General features: G+C 49.6%; 1 protein-coding gene across 1 annotated transcript; it reads right to left on the bottom strand.

The window, feature by feature from the left end:
• Nucleotides 1-1,103: 1,103 nt before the first annotated feature.
• Nucleotides 1,104-26,642, bottom strand: TMEM272 (transmembrane protein 272; the record flags this gene model as incomplete). Its single annotated transcript, XM_080799389.1, is given in 5 exon segments — nt 1,104-1,160; nt 1,164-1,306; nt 1,309-1,456; nt 7,569-7,651; nt 26,450-26,642. Coding segments are annotated over 5 exon segments (624 nt in total).

Below are 26,642 nucleotides of genomic sequence, written 5' to 3' on the forward strand. Positions count from 1 at the left end.
AAACCTATACAAGACAGGTTTATGCCATCAGCAACTCACAGAGATCTACCCCAACAACCAGCTCAAGAAGCAGACTCAGGCCAAGCCAAGAATTTGCAGTGGTACCACCCAAGGCACAAAATGAGGGCATGCTGCTCTCTGTGATGCCAGGCTGACTCCCCAGACCAGAGCCCCAGGGGGCACTGACTTCCTTGATCTTGGCAGCTGTCCTCGGGATGCCCTTACCTGTCAGATCAAACCCATCTGATTTGGGGTTGGGAAAGAGAGCTCCTTAACTTTCCCAAGAGACACCCGGAGTCATTAAACAACAGCACCTTCCTTGGGGCCCCGGGGTTGTTCAGTTGGTTAAGCATCTGCCTTTGGCTCAGGTCGTGATCTTGGGGTCCTGGGATCAAGCCCTGCATTGGGCTCCCTGCTCAGGGGGACGTCTGCTTCTTCCTCCCCCTGCTCATGTATGCGCTCTCTCTGTCTCTTTCTCTCTCTCTCCCTCTGAAATAAATAAATAAATAAATAAATAAATAAATAAATAAATACTTTTAAAAAAGAGAGAGAGAGAGAAAACTTCTCTCCTTTTTCATAATGAAGCCACCACAGTGGAGCTAAGATAGGTCTTGTTTGAGAGACCTACTTCTAGAACTTCAGGTTGCCCGTGGCTAAATGACAACCCAGCAGCAGCAACAGTAACAACAACAAACCCTGTTCTCGTGACAGTCTTGGCAGTGGCGTGTGATTCAAAGGTGTCCCATTCTTTGCCTCACCTTACTTCATCCTCTCAAATAAAAAAATCTCTCTGTGAACTCATGAGGACAAAAGTCCCACTCTGAAAAAAGCCACCGTGCTGTCCCCAGGCCCAGGGAGGTAAGAATTTCCGTAGTCTTCGAGAATATGGGTGCATCTTGGCAGTTTCTTGAATGTCTGTGGGGAAGGACTTCCTACCTTTCCGGCGTGCCCTTCCTTGCCACTGTGCATATCTGTGTGAGTGTGTCTGCCTGGGTATTTGTATATGCACGCGTGTGTGTACCCGTGCATGTGTGCATGCATGTGTGAATGTGTGTGCGTGTGCATGTGTGCCTGTGGGTGTTGGAGGGGGTGGTTCTCAGTCGTCATGACACACATCTCCACCTGGACCACACGTAGGCACACCTGCCGTGTAAGACGAGTCAGACCAACCCGATATGGCTGAGCATGAGGACCCCTACCGCAAAGAGGTACAGGGTTTTGTCACAACAATCCTGAGGCTGCTGGAAAGGGAGAATAAAATCAGGCCGGTAAATGGAAAAGACCCAGTCGTTTCCCAGAAGGGACAGAGCAAGACGAAGAGGCTGAGAATGAGGTGGGTGTAATATTCCCACGCCTTTGGCCTCCCCGGATAGTCATCATCGTCGTCACGGTGAGTCACCATGGCCTTGGACAGAATGCGCCGAATCCTGCTGGAGTCTTGAAGCAGGAGAGACACCTGCGTGCTGGTAGGGAGCGAGGGTCGGAGGGCAGAGTGGCCAAGTCGGGGGAGGAGAGGGGAGAGAAGGTAGGGGAGAAACAGAAAGAGAGAGATTTATTGTGAGAAGGGCACACGCTGGAGTTGGAAATGCCGCCAAGGAGTGAAATTTAATGGTGAAGAATCAGAGCGGGCAAGAGCGAAGACCTCCATCCTGAGTCGGCACTCCTGGTGGCATCTGCCTTTGAGATGCGGGAGCGCTCTGGACAAGGGATTTGCTGACTGAAATTCATCTCCACAGCCAGTTTCACTGTTGCTCTGGTTTGCCTCATCGGCTTTGAGGTCATGCTTGGCCTTCCTGGCTCCAGTGACCTGCCCCTCCTCCTCCCATGGCCACAGACATGCCTGTGGTCATCAGCTGGAAGTGCCCTCGTCCCCACCCCTAGTAAATCTCTGTTATTTAAGCCACCGGGTCATGGCTGCAGAGCAGAATCTTGCAGATGCTAAGCGCTTTCAGGCATGTTGTCTTATTTAAAATGACCCTACAGAATGCACATTACTTTCCCCACTTCAGAAACAAAGGAGTTAAGGACCAGGAAGTCTGGCTAAGGTCACGCATATAAAAGGCTGAAGAGCCAGAGTAGATCATCAGGTCTGCCTTCAGCCAAAGGTGACATCCTTTCCCCCAAGCCCTTCTGTGCCTCTGCCTCTACCAGTAGCTTCCCTCTTTGGTGACTCTCAAATGTGGCCCAGGACCTGACCTCATCCGCATATAGGCTGATGGCACCCAAGTCTGCAGCACCTTTCTAGAACATTCCCCGAGTTCAGAAGCATGTAAAGCTCCATGGAGTATCCTCGGGCCCTGGGCTCGGTATGCTGACAACAGAACTTGTTACCTTCCATATCCCCTCATGTGGTGACATTGCCCAAGCGAGAAACCCGGGATGCTCCCTGCTCCTCACCTCGCCAAGCGGTAGATGCGATGCTGGTTGTACCTCCTTTTGTTCCTTCTGCACTAGAACAAAGGGCAGGGTCCAGCTGTATTTGGTTCACCTTCCCTCTTGCTCATGACTTTCCTCAGTTACAACACATGGCTCATGCCTTCGGGATGTTCTTTGCTCTGCCCTGGGGTCCCACTGTTTTCTCATCCCCAGCTCACTGTGTCTGCCCAGTCACTGTCCTGGGCACTGATGACCGGAAGCCGGGTGGAGAGACCTTCCCTTCTCCTGTCCTAGCACGCTTCCACCACACATGACTTTGTAACATGGATGACTGGTCCTGATGCTGGACCCTCTGCCCGGTGAGGAGCCCCCAGCAGACTTTCCTGCTTCCTCCAGGCCACTTGGCAGGCCTGGTGAGTTCCACATGCCATGGGACCATACCTCGACCCACACCTCCATGCCTCCAAATCCAAAGGTCAATTTTAGTTCTTATTTCCCTGGAGTCCCTGTCCAACAGCAAGAGGCTCGTACACAGATAATTACTTGTGGTGGATGCTTCCATCACTCACCATCTCCAGGGATCTGTAATCCCAAGCAGGGCCCTGCAGCACGAGGGCATCCCTCCTGTCCTTAGGAATCCATCCAGTCAAGAGCACAGACCCTTGTCCTTTGAGCGCTAGCCTTGCTAATTCCTTGTAGAGAGACAAAGGCCATCTCACCCTACTGGGTAGTTTCAGGCTCCCCAGACATCCTTTGGAAACGCTGCTCCCATTTTATTGCACAAAAGATCGTCACCTCACCCAGCTCTGACGGCACTCACACGTTTCGGTTCCAGATGCTTCCTCTACAGATGCGCCCACAGAAGACCACAGGTCAGCTTTGCTAAGGAATCCTGGCTCCCTGTCTTCCCTGTCTAGCAACTTGATCAATGATGTCTTCTGAAGGCCTGCGCCACTCGTCCAGTCTCTTCCAGAGTCCCAGGCTCCCCCCATCTCCTAAGGCCAACTTCACAGCACCCCTAACCCATGGAGAACTGGGCTTCAGAAAAAAATCCTCCAATAACTGACAGTGGGACAGACTGGCGAGGGGGCAGCACGGAGCCAAGAGACGGAGCCAACAGTGTTCCAAGCCAGGGCTTACAGCGGGTGATCATATCAAGAGAGACGGAGGCCGGAGGAGCCCAAGCTGTGGTTTTAGGTGGATGATGGTTTCCTATTTGGACGTGTCACATTTAAAATTCCAGATGCAAATGTCGGTGGAGGGGACCTGCAGGATGGTGGGATCAGAGCCTGGGGGTGAAGAGTGACAGGTGAGACAGACACAGCTGGGGGCTCTGTGTGCAATGGTGACAGTGTCTCTGGCAATGGGCCTTGTACGGAGGGAGGTCCCCGTGCTGGAATGAGTGCTTAATGGGCACCTTCTTGATGAATGTGCCCAGAGACCCGAGGGGGGCTGCATTACTTAAATGGGTGCCTGGGGGCCCCACTGCTGGAGCCATCAGGCCAGAATGTCTGCAGTGATTTTCTCTGGCTGGTGGAATTTGCAGGTGATTTTGATTTCCTTCTTTGCGCTTCTCCTATGCTCTTAACTTTCTACATGAAGAGTTATTACTTATGCACACAGGGGCACCTGGGCGGCTCAGCGGGTTAAAGCCTCTGCCTTTGGCTCAGGTCATGATCTCAGGGTCCTGGAATCGAGCCCCACATCGGTCTCTCTGCTCAGCAGGGATCCTGCTTCCCTTCCTCTCTCTCTGCCTACTTGTGATCTCTGTCTGTCAAGTAAATAAATAAAATATTTAAAAAAAAAAAAAAAAGGACAGCACAGCCCAAGTAAAGTTGCTGGTCGGCTGCTTGGCCTGTGTGAGCTCAGTTAATGCTTCCCCTGAGGAGCTCCGTATTATCGTCTCTGCTTCATGGGTGGGGACACTAAAGAGCAGAGAAGGTAAGTCATTTCATCCAGGCCCATGGTGGGTAAAAAGGATGAGATGGGTGTCAGTCCACACTTGTGGCCATTGTCTACACCACACTCCCCAGATGTTTAAATCAGAGAATGTTGAGTGGGAGGGGCTCTTTGCTGGGAAGGTGCTCCTGTTTGGTCCTACTCTGCCCAGGTTTGCTACAGGTATGACTTAGAGCCCGTCTGGGAGGCAGAGTATTTCCATAAGAAAAGGACAGTGAATCTCAGAGAGGTCCAGAGAGCCACCTGAATGGAGCTGGCCCATCCAAGGAGGACTTCCTGGAAGAGGGTGTAGGCTCTGGAACCCTGTGAGCAGGAAGAGGTGGGAGGGACTTCCTTGGAGGGCAAGTGGTGTGGTGAGGGTGAAGGGTGGTGGGTTTGGGGAAGAGGCAGAAAACAGCATGATGGAGAAGGGCAGCTGAGGGAACTTGAGGTCAGGCAGGAGTGGATGGCACACCAGCTCTGCCACCTACTCTGTGTAAAGTCAAGAGAAGCAGCCTGTGAGCCTCAGTCTGCTCATCTGTAAGCCGGAGCTGATGGTAGTTACAGTCCAGGTTGTAATTACTCGGCACCCATTCTCCTTCCCAGCTGGGCCCTATCCCGTGGGGTGTCCCCCATGCATCACAGGTGTACAGGAGAGAAAATCCCAGCGTCTGCCGTCCCTAGAGGCGCCTTCCCCACACTCTCGGCATGCCAGAGGCAGCAGGATGCCCAGGGTCCACGGATCTGTCTACCCCTCCAGGACTGCTTTGTGGGCACCGTGACTCTAGGAGAAACTGTAAGTAGGTCCCACTGCCCAGGCTTTCTGGAGCCGTCTTGTTCCTTCCTCCTCTGCCCACCTTTTTGTTGTGAGCTCTTCCAGTAAATGACCTCTTAGCTTAGTGACAGCTGGTTGATATTTTGTTCCTTGTGTTCAAAAATCCTTTCTGATACAAGTACCTGCCTCAGAGGGGTTTTCTAAGGACTAAGGGCACGTGGCACGCGCTCACTTGGTGCTGGAAATTCGTACTGAGCAGTGGGCTACTGGGAGATGAAGTGAAGCGTTAGGTGGGTAGAGGGCCACTAAATCAGGGTTTTTGAACCTTTCTTTTTATTGTGGCTCTCAGTAACAAATACATTTTACATCACAACCTAGCAGCCCGGGGACTGGACGTCCTCGCTGGCTCAGAGAAGTCACAGTTTGTGCTGTTTTCCTCACAGGACTGTTATTAGAGTCCCTTTGTACTCACAGAAGTGTCCCAGTTCAGATGAGAAACTATGTGCCCAACGTACCCACATGTGTCCCCATGTGTCACACTGGGCACTCTCAGAGTTTCTCTTCTGTTTTTTTGTTTGTTTGTCTGTTTTTTGTTTTTTTAATGGTCATGACCTACTGAATTCATTTTCTGATCTTTCCTGTGGGTTGCAACACTTAGGCGCTATCTAAAGCATTTGGGAAAGGATGCTGGGCATCGTGATGCAGTGTCCTGAGAGGGTTACGGACAAAGCCCTGGCCCCACCCGCAAACTTCTCTGTCTGGGGATTCTACAAGCGTGCTCGCTGTTGCTCTAACGGCTACGGACGCACTGTGCATTACCTTGCCATCATGAGCACAAAAATTTAATTTGGCTTCAAACAGGTTTAGATTGCCAGGGAAAAAAAAATCAATGTTGTTTATTCGGGCCCTAGTTTGTTCATTAAAATAAATTACCCTTGAGTTCTGGGCTGGATTTCATAAAGGCAAAGTTTGCCGTTGTTAAGGGGAACAGACCCCGCGGACGGGAACATCTCCATAGGAAAGTTTCAGTTCACAGCCTGATGATGAGAGAGTCCAGTGAGAGAGAGCTGAGCGGGCGTAATTACTGCTGAAAACTCTGCCCTTGTTTGGAACATCTCTATGGCGCTCAATCCATCAGAGCTTTCCCCTAACACCACAGGGCCACAGGGGACAGGCTGCCCCACTGAGCAGAGAGCCTCTGGGTTTCCTTGCAGCTAAACAGAGTCCTAAGCAGATCCCGTGGGGATGTTGTTACAGGGTGGGTTGGGGGGAACACGTGTTACTGCACATTCCAGAACATTGCCCTCAGACTGCTGTCAGGAGCTGGGGGGCACTTACTAGTGAAGTAATCAGACACAAAAGGCTCCGAGCACTTGGCTCAAATCAGACATGTTTCCCATGAATTGAGCCTGTGACTTCTGGCCGCAAAGGAGAGCGGCAATCTTGAAGACATTCCTTTGATGGCCTATCAGTACCCTGACCAATGCCCCTGGCCAGCATCTCTTGAAGGCCCCAGGCTCCAGAAGGAAGCGGGCAAAGGAAACAGACAGTGGGTCCAAATGAAATTTTATACCTAGTTCTCGCTTGTGCTTCATTTTTGCAAAACCATGTTGAGAAAAAACCAGATGCTTGTGTGTTCTGGCTTTGGACACAGGGGATGGATGGCTGGGAAGGGTCACTGATAAATGGAGGCAGACTGGACATACCTTAGTGTACCTTAGACCTGGGGTGCTTTGGGCGGGTGGGACACTTCTGGGGGCCAGGGGTTCAGAAACCCAACTGCAGGCTATGCAGGACCCTCTGTACTTTTTTCTTCTGTCCCTTTTCCTGTGAAAACAGATGCCAATACAACCCATGAGCAAACCAGCTCCCCACACGGACATAAGCTGAGGATGACAGAGAAGCACCCCGACCCTTGAACATCCGAGGTTAGCGTTTGATTGATGACTGCAGCTCACGGACCTGGTGCTAGTCAATTAAGAACGAGGAGGAGAACGGAAATACGAGCTGCTCAGAGTAAATACATCTGAACTAGCTGCGAACTCCACTGCCCTTCACAGGAAGCTTTTGAAAAAGAAGCACAGAGAAAGGCCGACATTACACTGGCTGGACTCAAAGGTAAAATTAATTGGCAGTCAATGATGCCTCCGCATCAGCTGCTGTGGGACCGAAGCCACAGCGCAGTGCACAGAACGCAGGGCAGGAGGAGGGAAGCTGCTGCAAAGAGGCCCGACTGTGGGTGAACGAATGCTCCTCATCTGGGAAAATCCATGTCTCTGCAAGCGGACTCCAGGACCCCCCTTGCCCTGTTGCTTCCACAACCCTGGGCTTCCTGGGGCTTGGGGGGGGGGCGGTGGGGAGGGAGTTGTTCTGGCTCTCCTGGGAGTAGCAAACAGCTAAAGGACACATACCACAGTACCCAGTGCCCGTAAGTTAACATTTCTGCCAGAACTACAAACAACGGATAAACATGCTTCATCTTTAAGGCTCCAATGATCCCACCCACCAGCAAATAGAGAGGAATGAGGAGCTGTATGGGGCAGTCTTCCAAAAACTTCATGCCTACAAGGGGGAGAGAACAAACGAGGATTAAGAGAAATACATTCAAGAGCACAGTGGCCAGTTGGGAAGAGCCAGGAGATTTCTGCAGAAGATGCTATTCCTATAAACTGTGAGCCGATCGATCCCCAATGCACCCCGTCTCACTGGCCACCTGATCTTCAGCATGCTCAGGGGACTGAGTGGCTGTCCACCAGACATCAGGCAGAGCAGGGGCCAGACATCACTTCTTCTGGCTATTAACTGGCTGAACCCTTTCTTAATGGTAATTTTAATCCCACTAGCAATGCTTCCCCCACTTTTCTCAGGTGTCTGTCTTCTAGGCCTATTATGAACTAATGACGGTACGCTATATTATTTAAAAATTTGAAAGAAATGCCTATTGCCCTCTGTGACCAATCTGGCTCAAATGACCAGGTTCCATCGTACTTGGTGGCTGGGCAGAGACATTGACGGCTCCGTGAGTGTCCCTCCCATTTCCCAGCCCCCGGATGGGTGGCCAGTGCTGTGTGACTAATTCTAACCAATGCGCTGTGGGACACTCTGGGGACAAAGCCTTTAAAACCTGACACGTGGGGCACCTGGGTGGCTCAGTGGGTTAAAGCCTCTGCCTTCGGCTCAGGTCCTGATCTCAGGGTCTTGGGATCGAGTCCCGCATCAGGCTCCCCGCTAAGCAGGGAGCCTGCTTCCTCCTTTCTCTCTCTGCCTACTTGTGATCTCTGTCTGTCAAATAAATAAATAAAATCTTAAAAAAAAAAAAAATAAAACCTGACACGTGACCTTTGGTCTTCCTCCCCTGCTTTGACCCCCTGGAATCCATGGGTCAAGATGGCCCGAGCTCAAGACTGCAGTGGTCTGGAGTGTGAGGTCTTCCCACTACCCTGCGGAGTCCATCGGAACCCGGGAGAGGCTCCTGACCCACAGTGGCATTTTCATGAGCAAGAGATAAACCTTTACAGCGCTGATCCACTGAGATTCTGGGGCTAATTTATTACCGCAGCGTGATCAAGTCCCCCTGACCGATTCATCTGTCACTGGAGCCCAAGAAAGGGGATGCTCACTGTAAAATCGAAGTCTTCTGTTAAAATGACATTTCAAGCTTTAGCTCTGATTTGATTTTTACTTCCCACGAATGCCTTGGGACTTAGAGGAAATAAGCCATTTCCCCACGGCTACACCATATTCCACTGAAATTAATAAAAATTCCTGGGTAGACAGAGACCCACAGATTCAGGGCCCCAGAGTAAAATCAAATATGCACGTTGTTGCTCCAGTCATCAACCTGGGGAGGCCTGCCTTCCTCGATATCTCTGATGTGCCCCCGAAGTCATGACTAGATAGAAATAATTTCCAAGCCTTGATGCAACCTTTTCACACAAAGACCTTTAAATGCTGGATGCCAGAGTTGTTGGATATGAACTGCCTTTCAATTCAAAACCCAGCTGCGAGATGAACATTGAGTAATGACTTCTATATCTGCTCATTCCTAATGAATAAAAACAGCTGCTGCTCACAGGAGGGTCAAACAGCGCACAGATGGCTTCGAAGGGTCTTAATAAATTTAATAAAAGCGTCTTTCCCCTGCTGTTCTTCACGTATTGCTTAGTACCTACCTTACTTCTAGATTTGCTTTCTGTCTGATCAGCAGGATCACAATGACCCTCTTTAGGCTCTTTGGCGGGGGGGTATATTATGGAGTTTTAAAAATTATGTTTTTACGTGTCTTATTATGACATAATAAATATAACACTATTTTGCCATTGTAACCATTTTTACGTGGACGATTCAGGGGCAGTAATTATGTTCCCAATCTTGGGTATCTATCCCCACTCTCCAGTTCCAAAACTTTTTCAACGCCCCGAACAGAAACTCATAATCATGGAGCAGTGATTCCCCAATACCCTCCTCCTGCAGCGAGTGTAGTGATTTTAGTAGAATGTCTATGGGAACAGGCCTTGTAGGTTCTTGCTTCATTTAAGCAGCCTTGTTAGTGAATGAACTATTCCAGCTAAAGTCATTTCCCAGATAACTAAACCACAGGCTCCAAAGGCTTGTTTCCCACCCCCCCACTCAATAAAAACCTTTTACTTGATAGATTTTGCACAGGACATTTTTTTAAAGGATACTCCTGACTTCCTAAGCAGGGTGGAGCAGAGCCACATAAAACATGTTTATTTTTGAACTCCCTATGATAATGACAGCTTCAGGGCCCGCTGAAGTGGTTGGGTGGTCTGCCCTTCCACTAAACGGCCCCAGACTTCTCAGCTACTTTAGTTCTGTGCAAATTTTAAAGTCTTATTTTGTGCTTTTATTTCCCATCTAACTGTCAACTTTTGCTTATTACAAATCTAAGAGTAATATTTTGTATTAGTTTTTTGTTTTTTACTATTTAGCTCCTTTTTTTTTTACTGAGTGAAATTCACATAAAATAAAATTAACCATTTTAAAGTGAAGTATTCAGTGGCACTGAGCGTATTCACAAAGTTGTCTAATTGCCACCTCTATGTAGTTTCAAAATATTTTCATTACCCCAAGGAGAAACCCCAAACTCATTAAGCAATTAGGGTTCTGAGGTCTTATTCAACAACTCCCATGCCCTTCGAACTTCTACTCCAGCGTGTTATGAACTTGGAGACTAGAACACCAGGCTTGCTAGGTCTCTACTGAAATAGGACTAGCTAGGTTCTGCCTACAGAACCCAGGGGTCCCCATTAGCGACATTCCAGGGCCTGAGTTTAAATCCACTGACTGACACATGACAATGGTTTTTAGCTACTCAGGAAGCTTCCCATTCCCTTGACACTTCATACTTTTAGATTATTGAGGTTGTTTAATATATATGACTTATGGAAGCATTTATTCATGCATTCCGCAGAAGAAACGTACAGAGCACCAACACATTACTGTAGCATCTCTCATACTGCTCACGACAGGCTTCTGCACAGGAACACAGGAGCTGGGAAGGGGCCTTGGGACACCTCCAGCCCACTGGCCCCCAGCCTGATCCACAGGTACCACATCATCTAGCCATGGATTTTTAAAAGCAGCTATGTGTCCGCACCCCGGACATATTACATCAGTATCTCCAGAGCAGGACCCAGGAGTCAGTCTTTTTAAAACATTCAACCAGGTCCTTCTGCTATAACTAATATGCATTTGGAAGTCCTCCTGGGTCCGGCCAGCACGTCCATGCATATGTTTTATGTGTAAAGATGCAGCGCCATGGTCCCGTGGCCAGACGCGGCTGCCCCATGTCATCCAGCAGCCCAGTGGCCGGCTCCCCTGTGAAGGCCATGGAGAGCGGAAAGCAGGACGATGAAGCAGGCTTCAAGGAGAAGGAGCGGGCGCCGAGTTAGAAACACACAGACCCTTTCGATTCCTTTGCGGTGCCGTCTACTGATGCCTCCGTGACGCCTGACCTTCTGGCAAGTCAGCAGATGGCAGGAGGTCACTGCACGACTGCACGGGAGGGAGGGAGGGGTGCAAGCCCAGACCTGCCTCTCTGAGAGAGCGGAATGTCTCCGATGAGCGTGCTGCCAGGTCCAAGACCCACGTTTCCTGCACCACCTCTCCCAACTCTGACAGCTTCTAGAAAAGGAGTTTATAAACTGCTGCTCTGCCCGTGCCAGGGTGCCAGAAGCCACCGGCATTCGCCCAGCTAGGCAGGATCGACCCTGCGCTTCCTGGGAGCCTCTCCCCACCACAGATGGTTCTCCCTCTCCCTGCCCAAGATTCACTGACAACTTGATTTATCACTTACAGAATTTGCTTCATGATGTCTTCTTTCCCTTTCTGTTTCTTTGGCGCCAGCTCCCATAGAATATGATAGGAGATGGTCTCCTACAACTTCTTACTGACACACACAGTGGAAGAGAGTTCTTAGCTGCCTGGGGTTTTTCTTCTTGCTCCTGCAATCATTTCGCCCCTCTGGGGTTGGGAGAGGGCCGAGCTGCGGGAGTTGCACGGGTCTGGGTCTAGTCCTGGCCCCAGTCACTCCTTGGCTGTGCGGCTTGGGGCAAATTAGATGACCTCCTGGGCCGCCATGTTCTTCTGTATAATGCATTCGCAGATGCACACCCCAGCTCACTATACGGCACTGTGATTAGGCAATTGTTTCCCCTTGTTGTTCTCAGTCTCCCCATCTGTTAAATGGCCGGCACAAATAGGTTTTGTTTGTATAAATAAAATAAAAAAGAAATAAATTATAAATAAATATATTATACATAAATAAATACAGCATTTTTTTCATCATTATGAATTCAAATGCATTTCGGGGAGCTTGCCCCCCCTCCCAGTTCTCGCTGTTAAGTTTTGATAACATCACACATTTTTGTATCCTGCTGGGTTCTGATGCCAGCCCTGACAGCATATCATGGTAGCTTCCTTAGCCTTAACCCCTTCCTCTCTAGGTAATCACTCGGTTTTTGCTCTCGTCTCCCCACCTGCCCACCTTCCCCGTCTTCTATGCAGTTTATGTGCTCTGGCACAAGCTGACACCACCCAGGGCTTTGGAGAAGGGCATGAGGTTTAAGCTGCAAATTAATCAGCAGAGTAGGATTCATTGGATAAGTTATCATTTGGTGGATAAGCTTCTGACTCATCTTGGGCCAAGCATACTCAAGCAGAGAAAAAAGGGAAAAAAGCTTTCTCACTCTTTGGATAGAACTTTCCAGAAGCAAGACTTCTCTCCCTCCCCAGGCAGGTGTGCAAGCACCATGCTCTAGGGGCTGTTGGCTGCCATCTTGCCACCGTGAAGGTGAGTCAGCCTGAGAACGACACACGGAAGGCAAAAAGGAGAGGCAAGAAGAAACTGGGTCCTAGGGGGCATTTGTCACCCACTGAATTACAAACCCATGAAGCTAAATAATTTCCATTGACATGAACCAATAAATCCTCTTTATTAATTAAGCCAGTTTGAGTTGGGTTTTCTATTACTTACACTGAACCCTCTCAAGTTAGTTTAATCTACAAGGCCCATTCCAGTTTCGGATGTCAGAGATATAGGATTTATTTGTGAATCCCAGTCATCTGTGGAGGAGAGAAGATCCGCGACTGACAGACACGCCACCAAACCGCGAGCTCTGCCCCTGCTTGTTGGAGCGGAGCGGGACGGACAGGGCAGGGTACCGCCCCTCCCCTTCAACAGGCCCCCTTAGGTCCCCCTTCAGGCCAGCCTTTAGCTTCACCTCCAGGAGATGTCGAAGAGGACAGGCACGCAGAAGCATCTGTCCCAGGGTTCACGCCTCCCTTCTGTGAATTAGCTAGAATTCTGATCCTCAGAGCTGGTTTATCCCGGATGCCGGAGCCGGGCAACCACACCGGGCCCTGTGCTTGGGAGGCCCTGGCATTTGGTTTGATGCTCTCCGGCTGCTGTCTTGACTTGCTTAATGAATTTATCTCTGAGCCTGTATCGTGTCAGGGAAGTCCGATGGGACAATGGAGCCTGCGTGTGAGAAGATACGAGCAACGTCAGTGTCTGCCTCTCCTTGCCGCCGCGCTCTTGAATTCTGGAGTGCCCGCGGGCAGCAGGAGCTCAGCAGGACTCAAAATCAATACCAGGATAGCATGTTACAAGGAAGCAGGTATGCCAACAACCCCCAGGGACATCTCTGAACCGGAATTTGCCTCAAACAGAGACAGAAGGATGCGGCGTACTAAGAAACACCAACAGCCAAGAAGCCCCATCACCTCCTTTCTTCCCTGGGTGACCTCCCTTAGTGGCCGACCATTTACTGCCAACATGATGCCACACAAGGAAAGGGACCGTTGGGACCATCCCTAGTTCCTTTGCCGTTCAGGCTTCCCTCTCACATCACAGACCATGTTGGTAGGAAGCACACATTGTCAAGAAGCGAAGTGAAAACAGTTGTGATCCTTTTGTGTAGTGTTTCCATGGTTCTGGTAAAAACAAAATATGTATAAGCACATAAGATCTAGAAACACAAATGTGTCGTTTTGGCAATTCTATTTCTGAGTCAAATGCTCTTTAAGTGTTTAAAACTGTCATCATGGGGCACCTGGGTGGCTCAGTCAGTTAAGTGTCCACCTTTGGCTCAGGTCCTGGTCTCAGGGTCCTGGGATTGAGCCCCCATATTGGGTTCCCTGCTTGGTGGGGAGTCTGCTTCTCCCTCTCTTTCTGTCTTCTGTCTTCCACTCCTTCTGCTTGTGCTCACTCTCTCTGTGTGTCAAATAAATAAATAGAATCTTTAAGAAAAATTTTTTAAAAAACTGACATCATACAATATTAAGGTGAATGATAAAATTTATGCTAGTCATTCAAAATTGTGAAGGCAACACTTTTATTTTTGCTTCTTTGAAACAAAAGTAATTAGGAAACAAAAAAATACAATGACAGGCCAAAAAAGGTTGCAGAAGAACGGATAAAGCTTTATGACACCGTACCTTGAAAAAGGCTTCCCCCCCTGTTTTTTGAACAAGGTGTTCTGCATTTCCATTTGCAACTGGGCCTTGCAAATTACCCAGCAGGCCCTGTTGCCCATCGGGGATACAGTGCGGCTGGCAATGTGCCCCGCCAAAGGGAGAATTTTAGGAAATCCAGCTATATCTGTTTTAATTCCCACTTTAAAGTGGAGGTCAGGGAAGAAATTACTTGCTGGGAAGTGATAGGAAAGCAGGAAGCCGCTGCATCCCGTCTCTGTTTCTAGCCTGGAGCTTGTCACCAGAATGATAAAGTGATTGGCATCCCGGAAAACCCTTCCCTGTGCCGCAGACTTGTGACAGATGGCGTCACCCAGCCACATGTGGAATCAAGTGTCGTGTTCGGAGACACGGATGTGGAGCAGCCCCCAAGGGAGGCCCCTGGCACACGAGCTTCCTATCTCCGAGGGAGGCAGGGAGGGGAGTGTCCCTAACGACCACCCAGAGGAGAGCATGACCACTGGCAGCTGGAGCCAGACCCCCGGGGCCCACAGCCAGCCCTGGGAATTGCAGGGCCCTTGACCCCTGAGGTTTCAGTGTCCTCATTTATTTTTTTTTTAATTTTTATTTATTTATTTGACAGAGAGAGATCACAAGTAGGCAGAGAGGCAAGCAGAGAGAGAGGGAGGAAGCAGGCTTCTCCCGAGCAGAGAGCCCAATGCGGGGCTTGATCCCAGGACCCTGAGATCATGATCTGAGCCAAAGGCAGAGGCTCAATCCACTGAGCCACTCAGGTGCCCCTCAGTGTCCTCATTTAAAGCACAGGCATAATTCTAGGACTTTCCTAATAGAGCTGTTAAAATGATCGAGTGTCATAACCCACGTTAAGGCATGAAACCCAAGGTCTGCTGCATGATAAACGTGGCTCGGTGTTAGCCACTGTCATTATCATCGCTATTACCATTACTCAGGACATGTGACTTCCCTTTGACTCCAGACTCCACCTAGGGACCAAACGCAGAACCGGAAGAACAGCGGTGACAGAAGCCCTGTGCTTCCCAGGGACTTCCAATGCTTTGAGCAGGGACAGTCCCAAACCTGAGCTCCCTGTCTGGAACTGGCATCAGACTGCACCCCGACTCACGAGAGGCCCCTCTCTGCAGCCCCCCTGTCTGGGCCTGAGGCTCAAACCTGCTCCCTCCAGCTCTGAGGTATCAGTCTTGGGTTCCCTGGCCATGGTAAGTACAAAATCAGACTCTCTCCAAACAGAATCTGGGAATCAGGGTCTGAAAGCAACTGCCCAGGGATGGGGAAGTAGGCGGTGCACATGCCGTCTTATTCATGAGCGGGCCCGGAGGGTTTTCTGCCAGGCCTTCCTTAGAGCCTGGTCGCTCTGGGCAGCGTGAGGCGCTGGGGCCTAGGGGTTTTACCGGGATGGAAATCATCAGCTGTTAGCAACGCTGGGGCTTCTTGATCACCTGGTCCTAAAAAGGACCCGTGCAGCCCGAGTCAAGGATCGGCAACACGTGCCTCCCCAGAGCCTCCCCCCATACCCCCACCTCCCGGGAGAGCTGGTTCCGAAGTCCAGGGTCATCTGAGCTCTCTGAAACAGAGGCTGAGCTGCCTCAGGGCCTTGCTCAGGCCGGGACGGTGGCTTGACAGCAACGACCACCACTGACAAATGCTGCCGTGCTTCTGAGCTTACCGAGCACGGATTCCAATGTGGCTCAGAGTGCTGCCTTCTGGTTTCTGCTAAGAGGAGCCTCTGTCGAGTCCGTTTGAAAGAGCTCGGTGAAAGAGCTAAATCAACTGAGTCCCAAAGGAGAAAATAATCCTGAATTAGAGCCATGTGGGAGGATATTCGAATCAGAGGGTTGGAGCCAAACTGTTCTTATGCCAAGAGCACAGATAAACGGGGTCCTGACTTAGCGAGAGGCTGAAGAGGAAGACTGTGTCCGGATTAGCCAGCTCGGTGTCCTTGCTCACAGCTCATTGCTCATAGCTTCAGCTGGGTTTACCTCTGCTGCTCCCACCGTCACTGGTCGGAGACATGGGAGCGCCCCTCTGTGGGACGAGGTGGGCAGCCACAAGTATTCAAAGCATTTTTAAAAAAGAGTTTATTTATTTATTTGATGGAGAGAGAGAGAGAAAGCATAAGCAGGGGGAGCGGCAGGCAGAGGGGGAGGCAGACTCCCCACTGAGCAGGGAGCCCCATGCGGGACTCAATCCCAGGACCCTGGGATCACGACCTGAGCCGAAGGCAGACGCTTCACCGACAGAGCCCCTCAAAGCATTTTTGAAAGGGGTAACCTTGATAGGAAACGTGGACAGCTTTTAGCTTAGCCTGATCTCAAGGCCTCCAGAACGTGTCTCCTGTGAATAGCAAGTACACCCCTGCTCTCGCTCAGGGTGAAGCAGTTCGGTGTGGCGGCCAAGACTACGAGCCGGGGTTTTTCTCTGCAACACCACCTTTCAGGGTGCCCCTGACTACTGCGGGCCCAGCAGACAGGTGTCGAAGGGCGCAGGAGGATAACTCCGAGACCTCGGAGACCACAGTCTCGGGTTCTGGGTCGTAGACTAAAGAACTAGACTCCCCTTCCTTCCCAACTGCCCTCCCCACTTGCCTGTATCCTGAAAGGCACCAAACCCCATCACCAGTGCGGCTCCCGTCCCCTCCTGGTGTACCCAGTGATTCCGTCTCTGCCCTGTCCTTCCCACCTGTTCCTCTTGCCCTTCTGGGTCATCACCTGCAGCATCCTCTCACCTGGCCTGTCTCACAGCTGCCCGCTCACCCCCTAGAGGTCACGGCCAATAGCAGGTTGGGGGGGGGTGCACTTACTCAATGCCTAACCCAGTCCATCACAGATATTCACCCTTGCATTCTTGTATTTGACAAAGTCTAGGGAGATGCAAAATGGGCAGGATGAGCCACTCCAGCTCTGACCTCACAATCTCATAAGGGAGACGGGAGGCATCAAGGAGTGGTACAGATCGGTGGGTGAAAGGGGCGAGCAGAGGTGTGCAAAACAGTAAGAAGCCCAGAAGAAGGGAGTCCCGGGGCAATCAAGGAACACTTCCAGGAGGAGGTGATATCGCCCTGCTGTTCATGGGTGGCTAGGGTTTTGAAAGGCTGAGTTGTGGAGAGATGGCTTTGCAGCTGAAGCAAAATTCTTAGAGGGGAGAGAAGATTCAAGTAAGAAAAGTGCACGGTGGGGGGTGCCTGGGTGGCTCAGTGGGTTAAGCCTCTGCCTTCAGCTCAGGTCATGGTCCCAGGGTCCTAGGATGGAGCCCTGCATCTGCTCTGCAGGGAGCCTGCTTCCTCCTCACTCTCTGCCTGCTTGTGATCTCTGTCTGCCAAATAAATAAATAAAAACTTAAAAAAAAAAAAGTGCACAGTGGTTTTGGGGAGTGTAGCCGAGCATAGGTCCTTCGTAAAAGACAAATGCGGGATGAGATTGGAAAGAGATAGTGAGAATGGGGCGTTTTTAAAATTTTATTAGGAAGATACAGGGCGTTGAAAGATTTGGAGCTGGGAGTGATATAGTGGAAGTCAGACCACTGGAAGAAAGATAGGGCCATGGCACGGCGATGGGGCAGGAAGACAGGTGAGGGGGCTGAGCCACGATCGAGCCTGGCGAGCAATCAAGGGTACAGGCTGGGCAGGGCCTTGAGTTTCAGTTGGGTGTGATATTGCAGGGAAGGAAGGAGCCAGAAGTGACCCCAGTGCTGCGCTCGGGTGGCAAGGACGACGGTGGCATTGACAGAGATGCGAGGGATGGAGAATGGAGGAGCTGCTGGGAAAGGACACGTGTTTGGTTCAGAATTCACTGCCTTTCATGTGTCGGGTGATCTTGTAGGCATCTCTTTCTGAAAGGGACTTTCTGAAACCACCCCACCGCCCACATTCTTGACTGTCCAGTGTTTCAAGGCGGTGAGTTAGTAAGAAGTATTGGGAAGGCAGATGTTAGAATCTCTTCTGCTGATGTCTGGCAAGGGTGGCACACTGTGCTTTCCTTGTGTGTGAGAGCAGTCCCATGAGTCCGTCCCAAAGGAAAGGGAGGGAGAAAAGAGCCCAGGTGGGGAGGAGGCATGGATTGGGGAGAGGGCAGCCTCTTAAGCCCATGAGGAATGGAGTTCTTTGATGGCCCCTGTGGTTGGTGGCCCTTTGCCTGGCAGCATCCAAAAGGAATTACTATAAGAAGCATCTAGAAGGGGCCACCAGGCCTCCAGGCTTGTAAAGACCCCAACAGCCCAAGCCTGGCCCCGGTGTTGATTACCTGGCAAGGATAGTGCCCTGAGGGGCAGTTTGCACAGGAAACAGGGGGCCTGGGTGAGGTGTCCCTTGCCTGGAAGAAGGGGATGTCCTTCCTTCCAAGAAAAGCACCGTCTGCTCCTAAGCTGTGTGCCCTTGAAGCCATCCCTACAAGGAGGATGCCTTTGAAAAGGTGCACAGAGGGTCTGAATAGACTCATCATGGCCTTGCCCGGAGAGTGGCGACATTCTCTACCCCCAAGCTCCCAAAGAGTGACCCGCCCCCACCGCCCGCAGCTCCTACAGCCTGAACTCCTATGTGGCTGAGGTGCCCAAGATGGATTTTCTCGCTAGTCTGGCAAGTAGGAAACGGAAGTTGGATTAATCTGATCAAGAAGGAGAGACGTTTTCAAGTTTAAAAAGTAAATTAAAAAACAACACAACACAACATGTGTTATTTCTCTTAGCTGAACTGTAGAATAAAACTGCCATTCTGCGTTCAGTGTGTGGAGTCTCGGGAGCCTCTCCCCACCTCGCCGGGGTGGGGGGGCTGCAAACACCCAGGGGGCCCAGTTCTTTGGGTCCAGTCGCAGGCTAGAAGGTCTCTCTCCCGGTGTCCCTCCTGAGTCTGTGCTTTGTGGCCCCCTTTTCCGCTGCCGTCTCTGTGTGGAGCTCCAGAGCACTTCCCAGGATGCCCTGACAGGTGCCAGTGACCTGGGTTCACCACACTCATCGCATTTAATTGAATTATCCCGTGATGCTGGAGGCCGTGCACACTGCACCTGCATTCATCAACATTTCATTGCTTCCCTGTTATTAAATTCATCCTCGAAGCCAGCGTCAGGGCACAGGGGAGCGAGTGCACCGCAGCAGAGGGAACTTGATGGAAAAGAATATATAAGATGGGAAGCTGATGGTCAGGGCTGGGTAGTGGTCCAGGGGAGGTCTGGAAATTCTACCGGGTGGCTTGGAGGGGTCTGACGCGTAACAGAGACTGCCCTGCTCTCTTGATGGACAGACAGATGGATGGGTCACTCCCGTGAGGCCACAAGCCTCTCTCCTCTCCCCTTCCCCACCACCATTTGACTAATTTTACAGGTGGAGAGGGACCAGCTGCAAATCAACCTAAGGGGTATCTGAAGACTGTTTTAAAAATATAACTTTTTTTTTTATTTAATTGCATAAGTATGTACCACTTAATAGGAAATGCGGAAAATGCAGAAAGAAGGAAATTTTGAAGTCACACGAAAGGAAAACATCCTGGTGTATATGCATCTGGTATAGCATCTTAAGAAATTTGGGATAAGATTGGGAGGCTTTTTTCCAGTCTAAATTCTAAGAAGAGTGTTAATGGTGAAATTCTCTCTCTCTCTCTTTTTTTGTTAAGTAGGCCCTACATCCAGCATGGAGCCTGACAGAAGGCTTGAACTCACGACCCCAAGTTCAAGACCTGAGCAGAGATCAAGAGTTGGATGCTTAACCCATTGAGCCACCCAGGTGCCCCTAATTATGAAATTTGTAAATTTCCCAGCCCGGAATGAGGAAGAACTGTAAAGGCATTTGGTGGAATGGTGGGGGGACTTCTGTTCCTTTGCCCCTAAAGCCTGGTTAGGGGGCAGGTGTACAATTTTCTACTTGGGAGAAGTTTTTGTTTGGTCTCTGGGAGGGCTGGCTGACCCAAGCAGATGTAAAAGACAGGACACTTGCAGAAAGGGTCTCCAGAAGCCTGTCCTGAGTGGGCACGGTCCTGTTGCAAGCACGCTTTGGGATGGACAAACAGGAAGGGGGCGGGAGGGGCAGGCTTCCCCTTTGGTTGTGGGAATGGAAGGCATTGCACAGCAAGTACAATCATCGCGACTGTAACAGCGACGTGTGGTGACAGATGACAGACACACCTGTGCTGAGCACAGCAGAACCTACAGACTTGTGGAGTCCCGACGTTATCCACCTGAAACCAAGTCACATGGTGTGTCCACAGTGCTCACAGAAAAAGAAAACGAGTGTGAATAAAAAATGGAAAGAACCTAAAATATAATCTCGTCCTCGCTCGTAGTGCCAGGGTTTGGGGTCTGGGGGAGCAGGGCCTCCCGGCAGGAGGCCACCCAAGTGGGCAGCTCCTTCTCCAGAGGCTTCAGTCTCCCGAGGATGTTCCGCTAACTTGCGGACGGGGTGAGTTAGCCAGTGCTCCCAGCTCCAGGGATGACCATGCGATGTGGGACGTTCATTCCCATCACTTTGTTTCCGGGGCATGTCCCACTCACAACCTGGCTGGGGATCTGCAGGACACCCTTTAGGACAAGTCGAAGTTGGGGGGGTGTGGGGGGTCAGTCCCAAACCCGAGACACAGTGCCGGTGCCCTGCCAAGGTCTTTCACATGTGACCTCATTTCCTTCCCCAGCCTCCATGAGGCAGGCGCGCCCCATTTTACAGAAAGAACCGAGATTCAGTTTGTAGAAAATCACTCAGCAAGTGAGGGAGACAGCTGGGATCTGAAATGAGACCTCCATGACTCTGTCTGAGATCTGGCCTCTGTGACCTCCAAGCCCACGATCTCTCCTCCTTGCCACGAGCAGGAGGAAAGGCGAGAAAACCTAGAGAGAAAGGCTTCCCAGGTTGAGGGGTGGGACAGGGAGGTTGGCCTGCCTTCTCCGTCGGTGGCCTGGATGCACCATTGTATCTTCCCAGGTAAGGAGTACTGTGCCCATTTTACAGGTGAGGAAACAAAGGGTCAGAAGAGTGGAGAACTTGCCAAAGGTCATAGAGCTAGATTGGAACTCAGGTATCTGAGGATCTGCCAGATGCCAGCTCTCACTGGGTCAGAACCCACGTTGGTAATTCTGATCACAGTGGGATGATCTCAGGGCACAAAGCAACACAGTCGAGCATCAGGGCTCCTCACCCCCTTCCCCCAGATCCTACAGGATGCAGAGCTAGGTCATTCCCACACAGCCTTCCACTGATCCTGACTCTTGATGCTGCCTTTTCAGAAGCGAGTGTAGAAGACATGTGTGAGTGTGTCTTCCTAGCACAAAGGAGGTCTTCAATATGTATTTGATGATTCCATGAACTACCAGCCAAGTGTCTCTTCACCAGGCTCCATTTTTCCACAGTATCCTTGCAAAAACCACCACTTTGGTGTCCTTTCGCATAGCAAATCAGGAAAACTGCAGCCGTGGGTAAGCAACGGCCTCCTCCTACATCGTTTGCTCGGCTTTCCACAGAGAGACATGAAATCTCTCTGTGGAACCTCTCTGGCTCGATGGGGTTCCCCAGGTGCATGCCCTTTTGTTAAATAGAAAGTAGCCCTCCAGTCATAAGCAACTGGTGACTGAATGAATCACAGATTTATTGTTGGTGCCCACACTTACTGGGGTCGATTACCACAGGGCACCATATAAGCTAAGCCACTTAAAACCCTATCTAGGAAAACAACTGTCCTGCACCTGAAGACAAGCCCAGTTACCTAAAAGGGCAGGAGAGGGGTCTGGCCCAGCGGGGCTCCTAACCAGGAGGGACAGTTCCTTTCCTCATCCTTCTGAGGTAAAAAACAGATGTGTCTCACGTAGACACAAAGCCCTTGCTCTGGGCAAGTCTCATCATCCGTGTCTCCGGGCAGGTCTGAGGGGAGAGAAACCCCACTCCCTCTACCGCTGACAGTGTTAGAGACCATGTCACCAGTCCCTACATGTCTCTCTTCCTGTCTCAGCTCCAGATGTCCTGCATCTCTGCCCTCCCAGACCGCCCTTAGAGTTCTAGAACTTGTGAACTTCACTAACACGGGCCCTAGGCACGTGGATGGAGTACGTAAATCACATGGAGAAGCTGGTGGAATTTTCTTCTCAGGAGTTGGTGTGGACTTCACAGCTAGCCAGGGGCCATAACATTTTCCTTCTACATTACAGAAGGGAAATAATGGAGGGAGGAGAAATAAGAGAAAAGTGTTCAGACTTGTGTGTGGAGTGGAATGGTTCCTGTCATACCCACAACCCAAGATATTCCAGTTTTTAAATCTACAACAGCTTTGTGGAAACCCCCTGTACTTGTCTGTGTGACATTATAACAATACAAACATTTGTACCTTGGGCCACTGGATGGGGCAGGAAGCGCACACATTAATTTCCCAGGAATCTGGAGCAGTGTCCACTATAGGAAATAGCGGGGGGACACACAGAGAAATTTTAAATGCAAATATCCCAAGCTGACTGATCTTTTTAGTCACTAACTGCAAATAGTGGTAGAAACATACACTTAAAAACCACATATACCCTTATTGGTAACAGTATCAGACGCAAGGAAGTGTTAACCAACATAATCAACCAACACAAGTTACAGGGATTTAGATCATCTTATAAATGGGGCAATTCTTATTTCCTCCAGCCCTTTATTTTCACTGGCTGTTAAGAGGTATGAAAACTCAAAGAGAATGATAGGTGCTACTAATTCTGTCATGGCTTCGAGAATGTTCCTGAAGAGACAGGTGGCTGTGACCTTGCCGCTGAGCTCTGGCGGCCAGCCAGAAAGAGAAGACAGAATCCCCAGGCCAACAGACCTAGTAAACTGTGTTCAACTTCGCTGATAAGGAATGACACGTTAATTAAAACAGCTGTGGGCTATCATTTCTCGCTTATTGGCTTGGCAAAGATCAAACAGTTTAGGATTTTAGTGAGGAGAAAGGGAAACAGAGCTAAGGATACACCGTTGGCATCACTTCTTTGGAGGGAAATGTGGCACAACCTGTCACAACCAGAGTGGGCAGGTTGATGCGTATAATACGATTTCATTTGTGTAAACATTGCCCATGTGTGTATGTAAATGCAGAGGAAAAGCTCAGAAGCAGACACACCGCCATGTTCATAACCGCTGCCTCTGGAGAGTGGGACGGAGCCAGGACCACAGGATGAGGATTGGAAGAAAGGTCTGGAGGCACCAATGGGAAGCATTTTCATTTCTACTTTATATCCTAATCCTGCCTTACTTTGCTGCCCATGAGCAGGTTTTCCTTTTATTATTTAAAAAACTGAAGAAGTATTCTTTGAAAGAAAAAGTAGCTTGAAGGGCATAGATAAGCTGAAACCAGTCACTGCAGTAGAGAAACAAAAAGGGGAGACAGGATGTGTCGGTGGTGAGGAGGTATTTGGTTTCTCTTTTGGAATATTTTCTTTAAAATCATGGAAGTAAACTAATAGAAAAATTAGATCATAGGGGAAAGAAAACCATTTGTCATTATAAACAACTGCAGAACACCTAGGCCACCAACTGTTAGGATTTTGGAGCTCTTCTTTCAAGTGTATGTATATGAATTTTTACATGTATGTGTGTGCACACGCACACGACTAGATGGCTGTATTCAGTAGGCACATTAAACTCACACTTCACGTTTGGACATAAGAATTCCTTCTGTTATTATGTGGACTTTATAACCATCATTTTAATAGTTCTATCACATTCCACAGAGCAAGATATATATCAGGCTATCTTAACCACACGTCTTGGTAGTCATTTACTTAGAATTTTTTTATTATTTTAACTAATCCTAGAAGACATATATTTCCTTGAAAATTGCTTTTTCCATACATGAGATACTTTCTTAGAATAAGTAATTAGATGTGGGATTATTGAATTTAAAAGGTAAGTAATTTTTGATTCTTGAGATAAAATTAATTTTCAAAAGAGTTTATCCACTTAGGGTGTCATGAGCAATGCATGAAAATGTCAGTTTCACCATATCCTAGCCAGCATTCGGTGTTAGAAAGACTAAAGCATTTTTATTATTTTAATAGGTAAAAATGGAATTTAATTATGATTTTCATTTACACTTTTGTTGATCAGGGGTATTGCACATTCTTTCATTGCTTGTGCAATGAAACTTTTCAAATGAAAGTTCCCACTATTACAGTGGGAACATGGAAAAACTCACAAAACTTAATGGCGTGCTCCTTAGCCCTTTTATTTATTTATTTTTTAAAAAAGATTTTGCTTATTTATTTGAGAGAGAGAGTGCACAAGTGGGGTGTGGGGAGCGGCAGAGGGAGAGAGAGAAGCAGGCTCCCCATTGAGTAGGGAGCCCGATGCAGGTCTCAGTCTTGATGCAGGTCGCAGTCTCAATTCTGGGCTCGGTCCCAGGATCCCGGGACCACGACCTGAGTGGAAGGCAGATGCTTAACCTACTGAGCCACCCAGGAGCCCCTTCCCTAACCCTTTTAAACAGAAGCTCTTCTAAGAGCTTCTCAAATACAGCAGAAGCTCACCAGAGTAGATCCATGTTAATCCTGGTGATAATGACAATTTTAGTCAATTTCTAAAGGTTCTAAGTACTAAGAAAATGAAAATGCTTCTTACTTGATAGGTTTTCTTTGTTGGTAGAAATCTGAAACAGGAAGGGAGGGGGCGGGGCTGGCCAGTACTTTCCAGTGAGAATTAACAGTGACTTAGAAGTCCATCCGCATGTAAAACAGTGAGAGGATTGCTTGCGTCACATGGGCTTCTGCACCAAGAAGAGTGAGCTAATAGCTCCTTTTGCTTCCTCCCCTGGAAGCTGACTGATAATAAAGACAACAAGGAAATTAATTGATAATAATTGCCAAATCACATTCTTAACACGTTTTCAATTTTCACTCCACTTGGTGTATCTCAGTGGTCCTCAACCAGGGGCAGCTTTGCCTCCCAGGGGCAATGTCTACAGACATTTTTGACTGTCATGACGAGGATAGGGGTGGTGGCCAGTGCTTGGTGGACGGAGACCAGGGATGCTCTTAAACACCCTGCAAGGAGCAGGGCAGCCCCCACAATAAAGAATGACCTGGTCCAAAATGTCGGTAGGTCTGAGTTTGAGAAACCCTTTTATATCTGTCTAACATCCCTAATAAATAGTACTTTATTTTAAACCTCTGATTTGTGTTGCAATTCAACAGTGAACCTCTATCTATGGGTGTGTAAGTTCTCTTGACATTTAGCACTGGGTCCGTGTGGAGCATGACTTATCTTCACCCCAAAGCTCCAAGGTGAAGCAAGAGCACATCTTTGACTTGGTGATGGTATTTTTAGTGATTTCCTTGGTAAACAAGATTGTTTATTCCTAAATGAGATGTGATGGGGACCCCAACTCATTGCTTGGTTTTGGTGTAACATTAAGTGTTAAGCATGAATCATCTCCATCCCTGTTCCTCCAAAGGCCAATGCTAACCAGAATCGTTGAATACTTCCAACAAATGTTTCAGGTGCTCCAGACACAAATCCATTATTGTCTGTAGCTCTTTATGTAGTCCATGCTACGTTTCCTCTCCTAACTACTCCATCACAGACTAATTCCGTAGAGGTTCCTGCATAATTACCGAGTTCCGGAGTGATCCAACCCCCACCCCATGCACCCTTCGTTGTTCGGTTCCTATGAAATGGAAAATGTACTTCCTTTGAACTCTAGGACACTCTTGCAATGACCAAAGTCAAAACCCCCTGCTCAGAGACCTAGGAGGCGATCCCCCACTCACTGCCCTGTAGTTAGCGAGTAATTTCTTAACAGTCCCGCATAACTTGCTTTCGCCCTGTAGTTCACTGTTCCTTCCCAATAATTCTCTCCGCGAGGAAAACCATTTTCCTCAGATTCGTGAAGATTAACGTTTCCTTTCCCTTCACACAATTAAGAAAAGCACCTCGACAATGCAGTCCTTTCCCTTCCAGGAAGCATAAATCAGCACATTGCCATCTTCCTCGGAATGATTCTGAGAAACCATCTGCTAGGAGCGGTTCTCCAGCGTGAAAGGCTGCACGGGCTGTCCTGACTCACCTTTAGAGCTGACGAAAGAGCCCCAGCCAGAGCCAGAACCCGGGCAGAACTAGGGTTCCAGGGGTCCAGGTCTACGTCTGTGGGCCCCTCTTCACATGCAGGTGCCCCCGTCCGTAGCCTGCTTCTTTCTCTGCTTCTCGCTTTGCATCCCTTGCCTGTTGCATACCAGCAACTCCTGGCTTTTGCCTTGGGGGGCGGGTTATCTGCCGCTCCCTCCCACGTGTGGGTGAAGAGCACACCCCACCGCCGGCCTTAACAACCTGAAGTGCTCCCCACGGCCGGAAGGGGGCAGCAGCCCGACCCAGGGAAGCTCTCGCAAGGCTGGTACGATGCGGAGCTGAGTTGCAACTCAGGGGCCTTATAAATTGGTGCTGGAAATATTCCATTGCGGTGCCGTAGCTCTCGTCGGGGGTGCAGGCCTGGCTGGAGAGGCTCTTGTCCCTTCTTGCTCTCCCGACAGGCCTGGTGGCACGGGGAGAAGGGTCCCGGGAACGGGTCGAAGTCCCCCGAGAGGAGCCGAGCACGTGAGCGGCAGCCCTCGGTGCGGGAGGACCGCGTGTAGAAAAGAGATGAAACGGTCAT

Source organism: Martes martes (genome assembly GCF_963455335.1).
Source record: "Martes martes genome assembly, chromosome: 3".
Lineage (NCBI taxonomy): Eukaryota > Metazoa > Chordata > Mammalia > Carnivora > Mustelidae > Martes > Martes martes.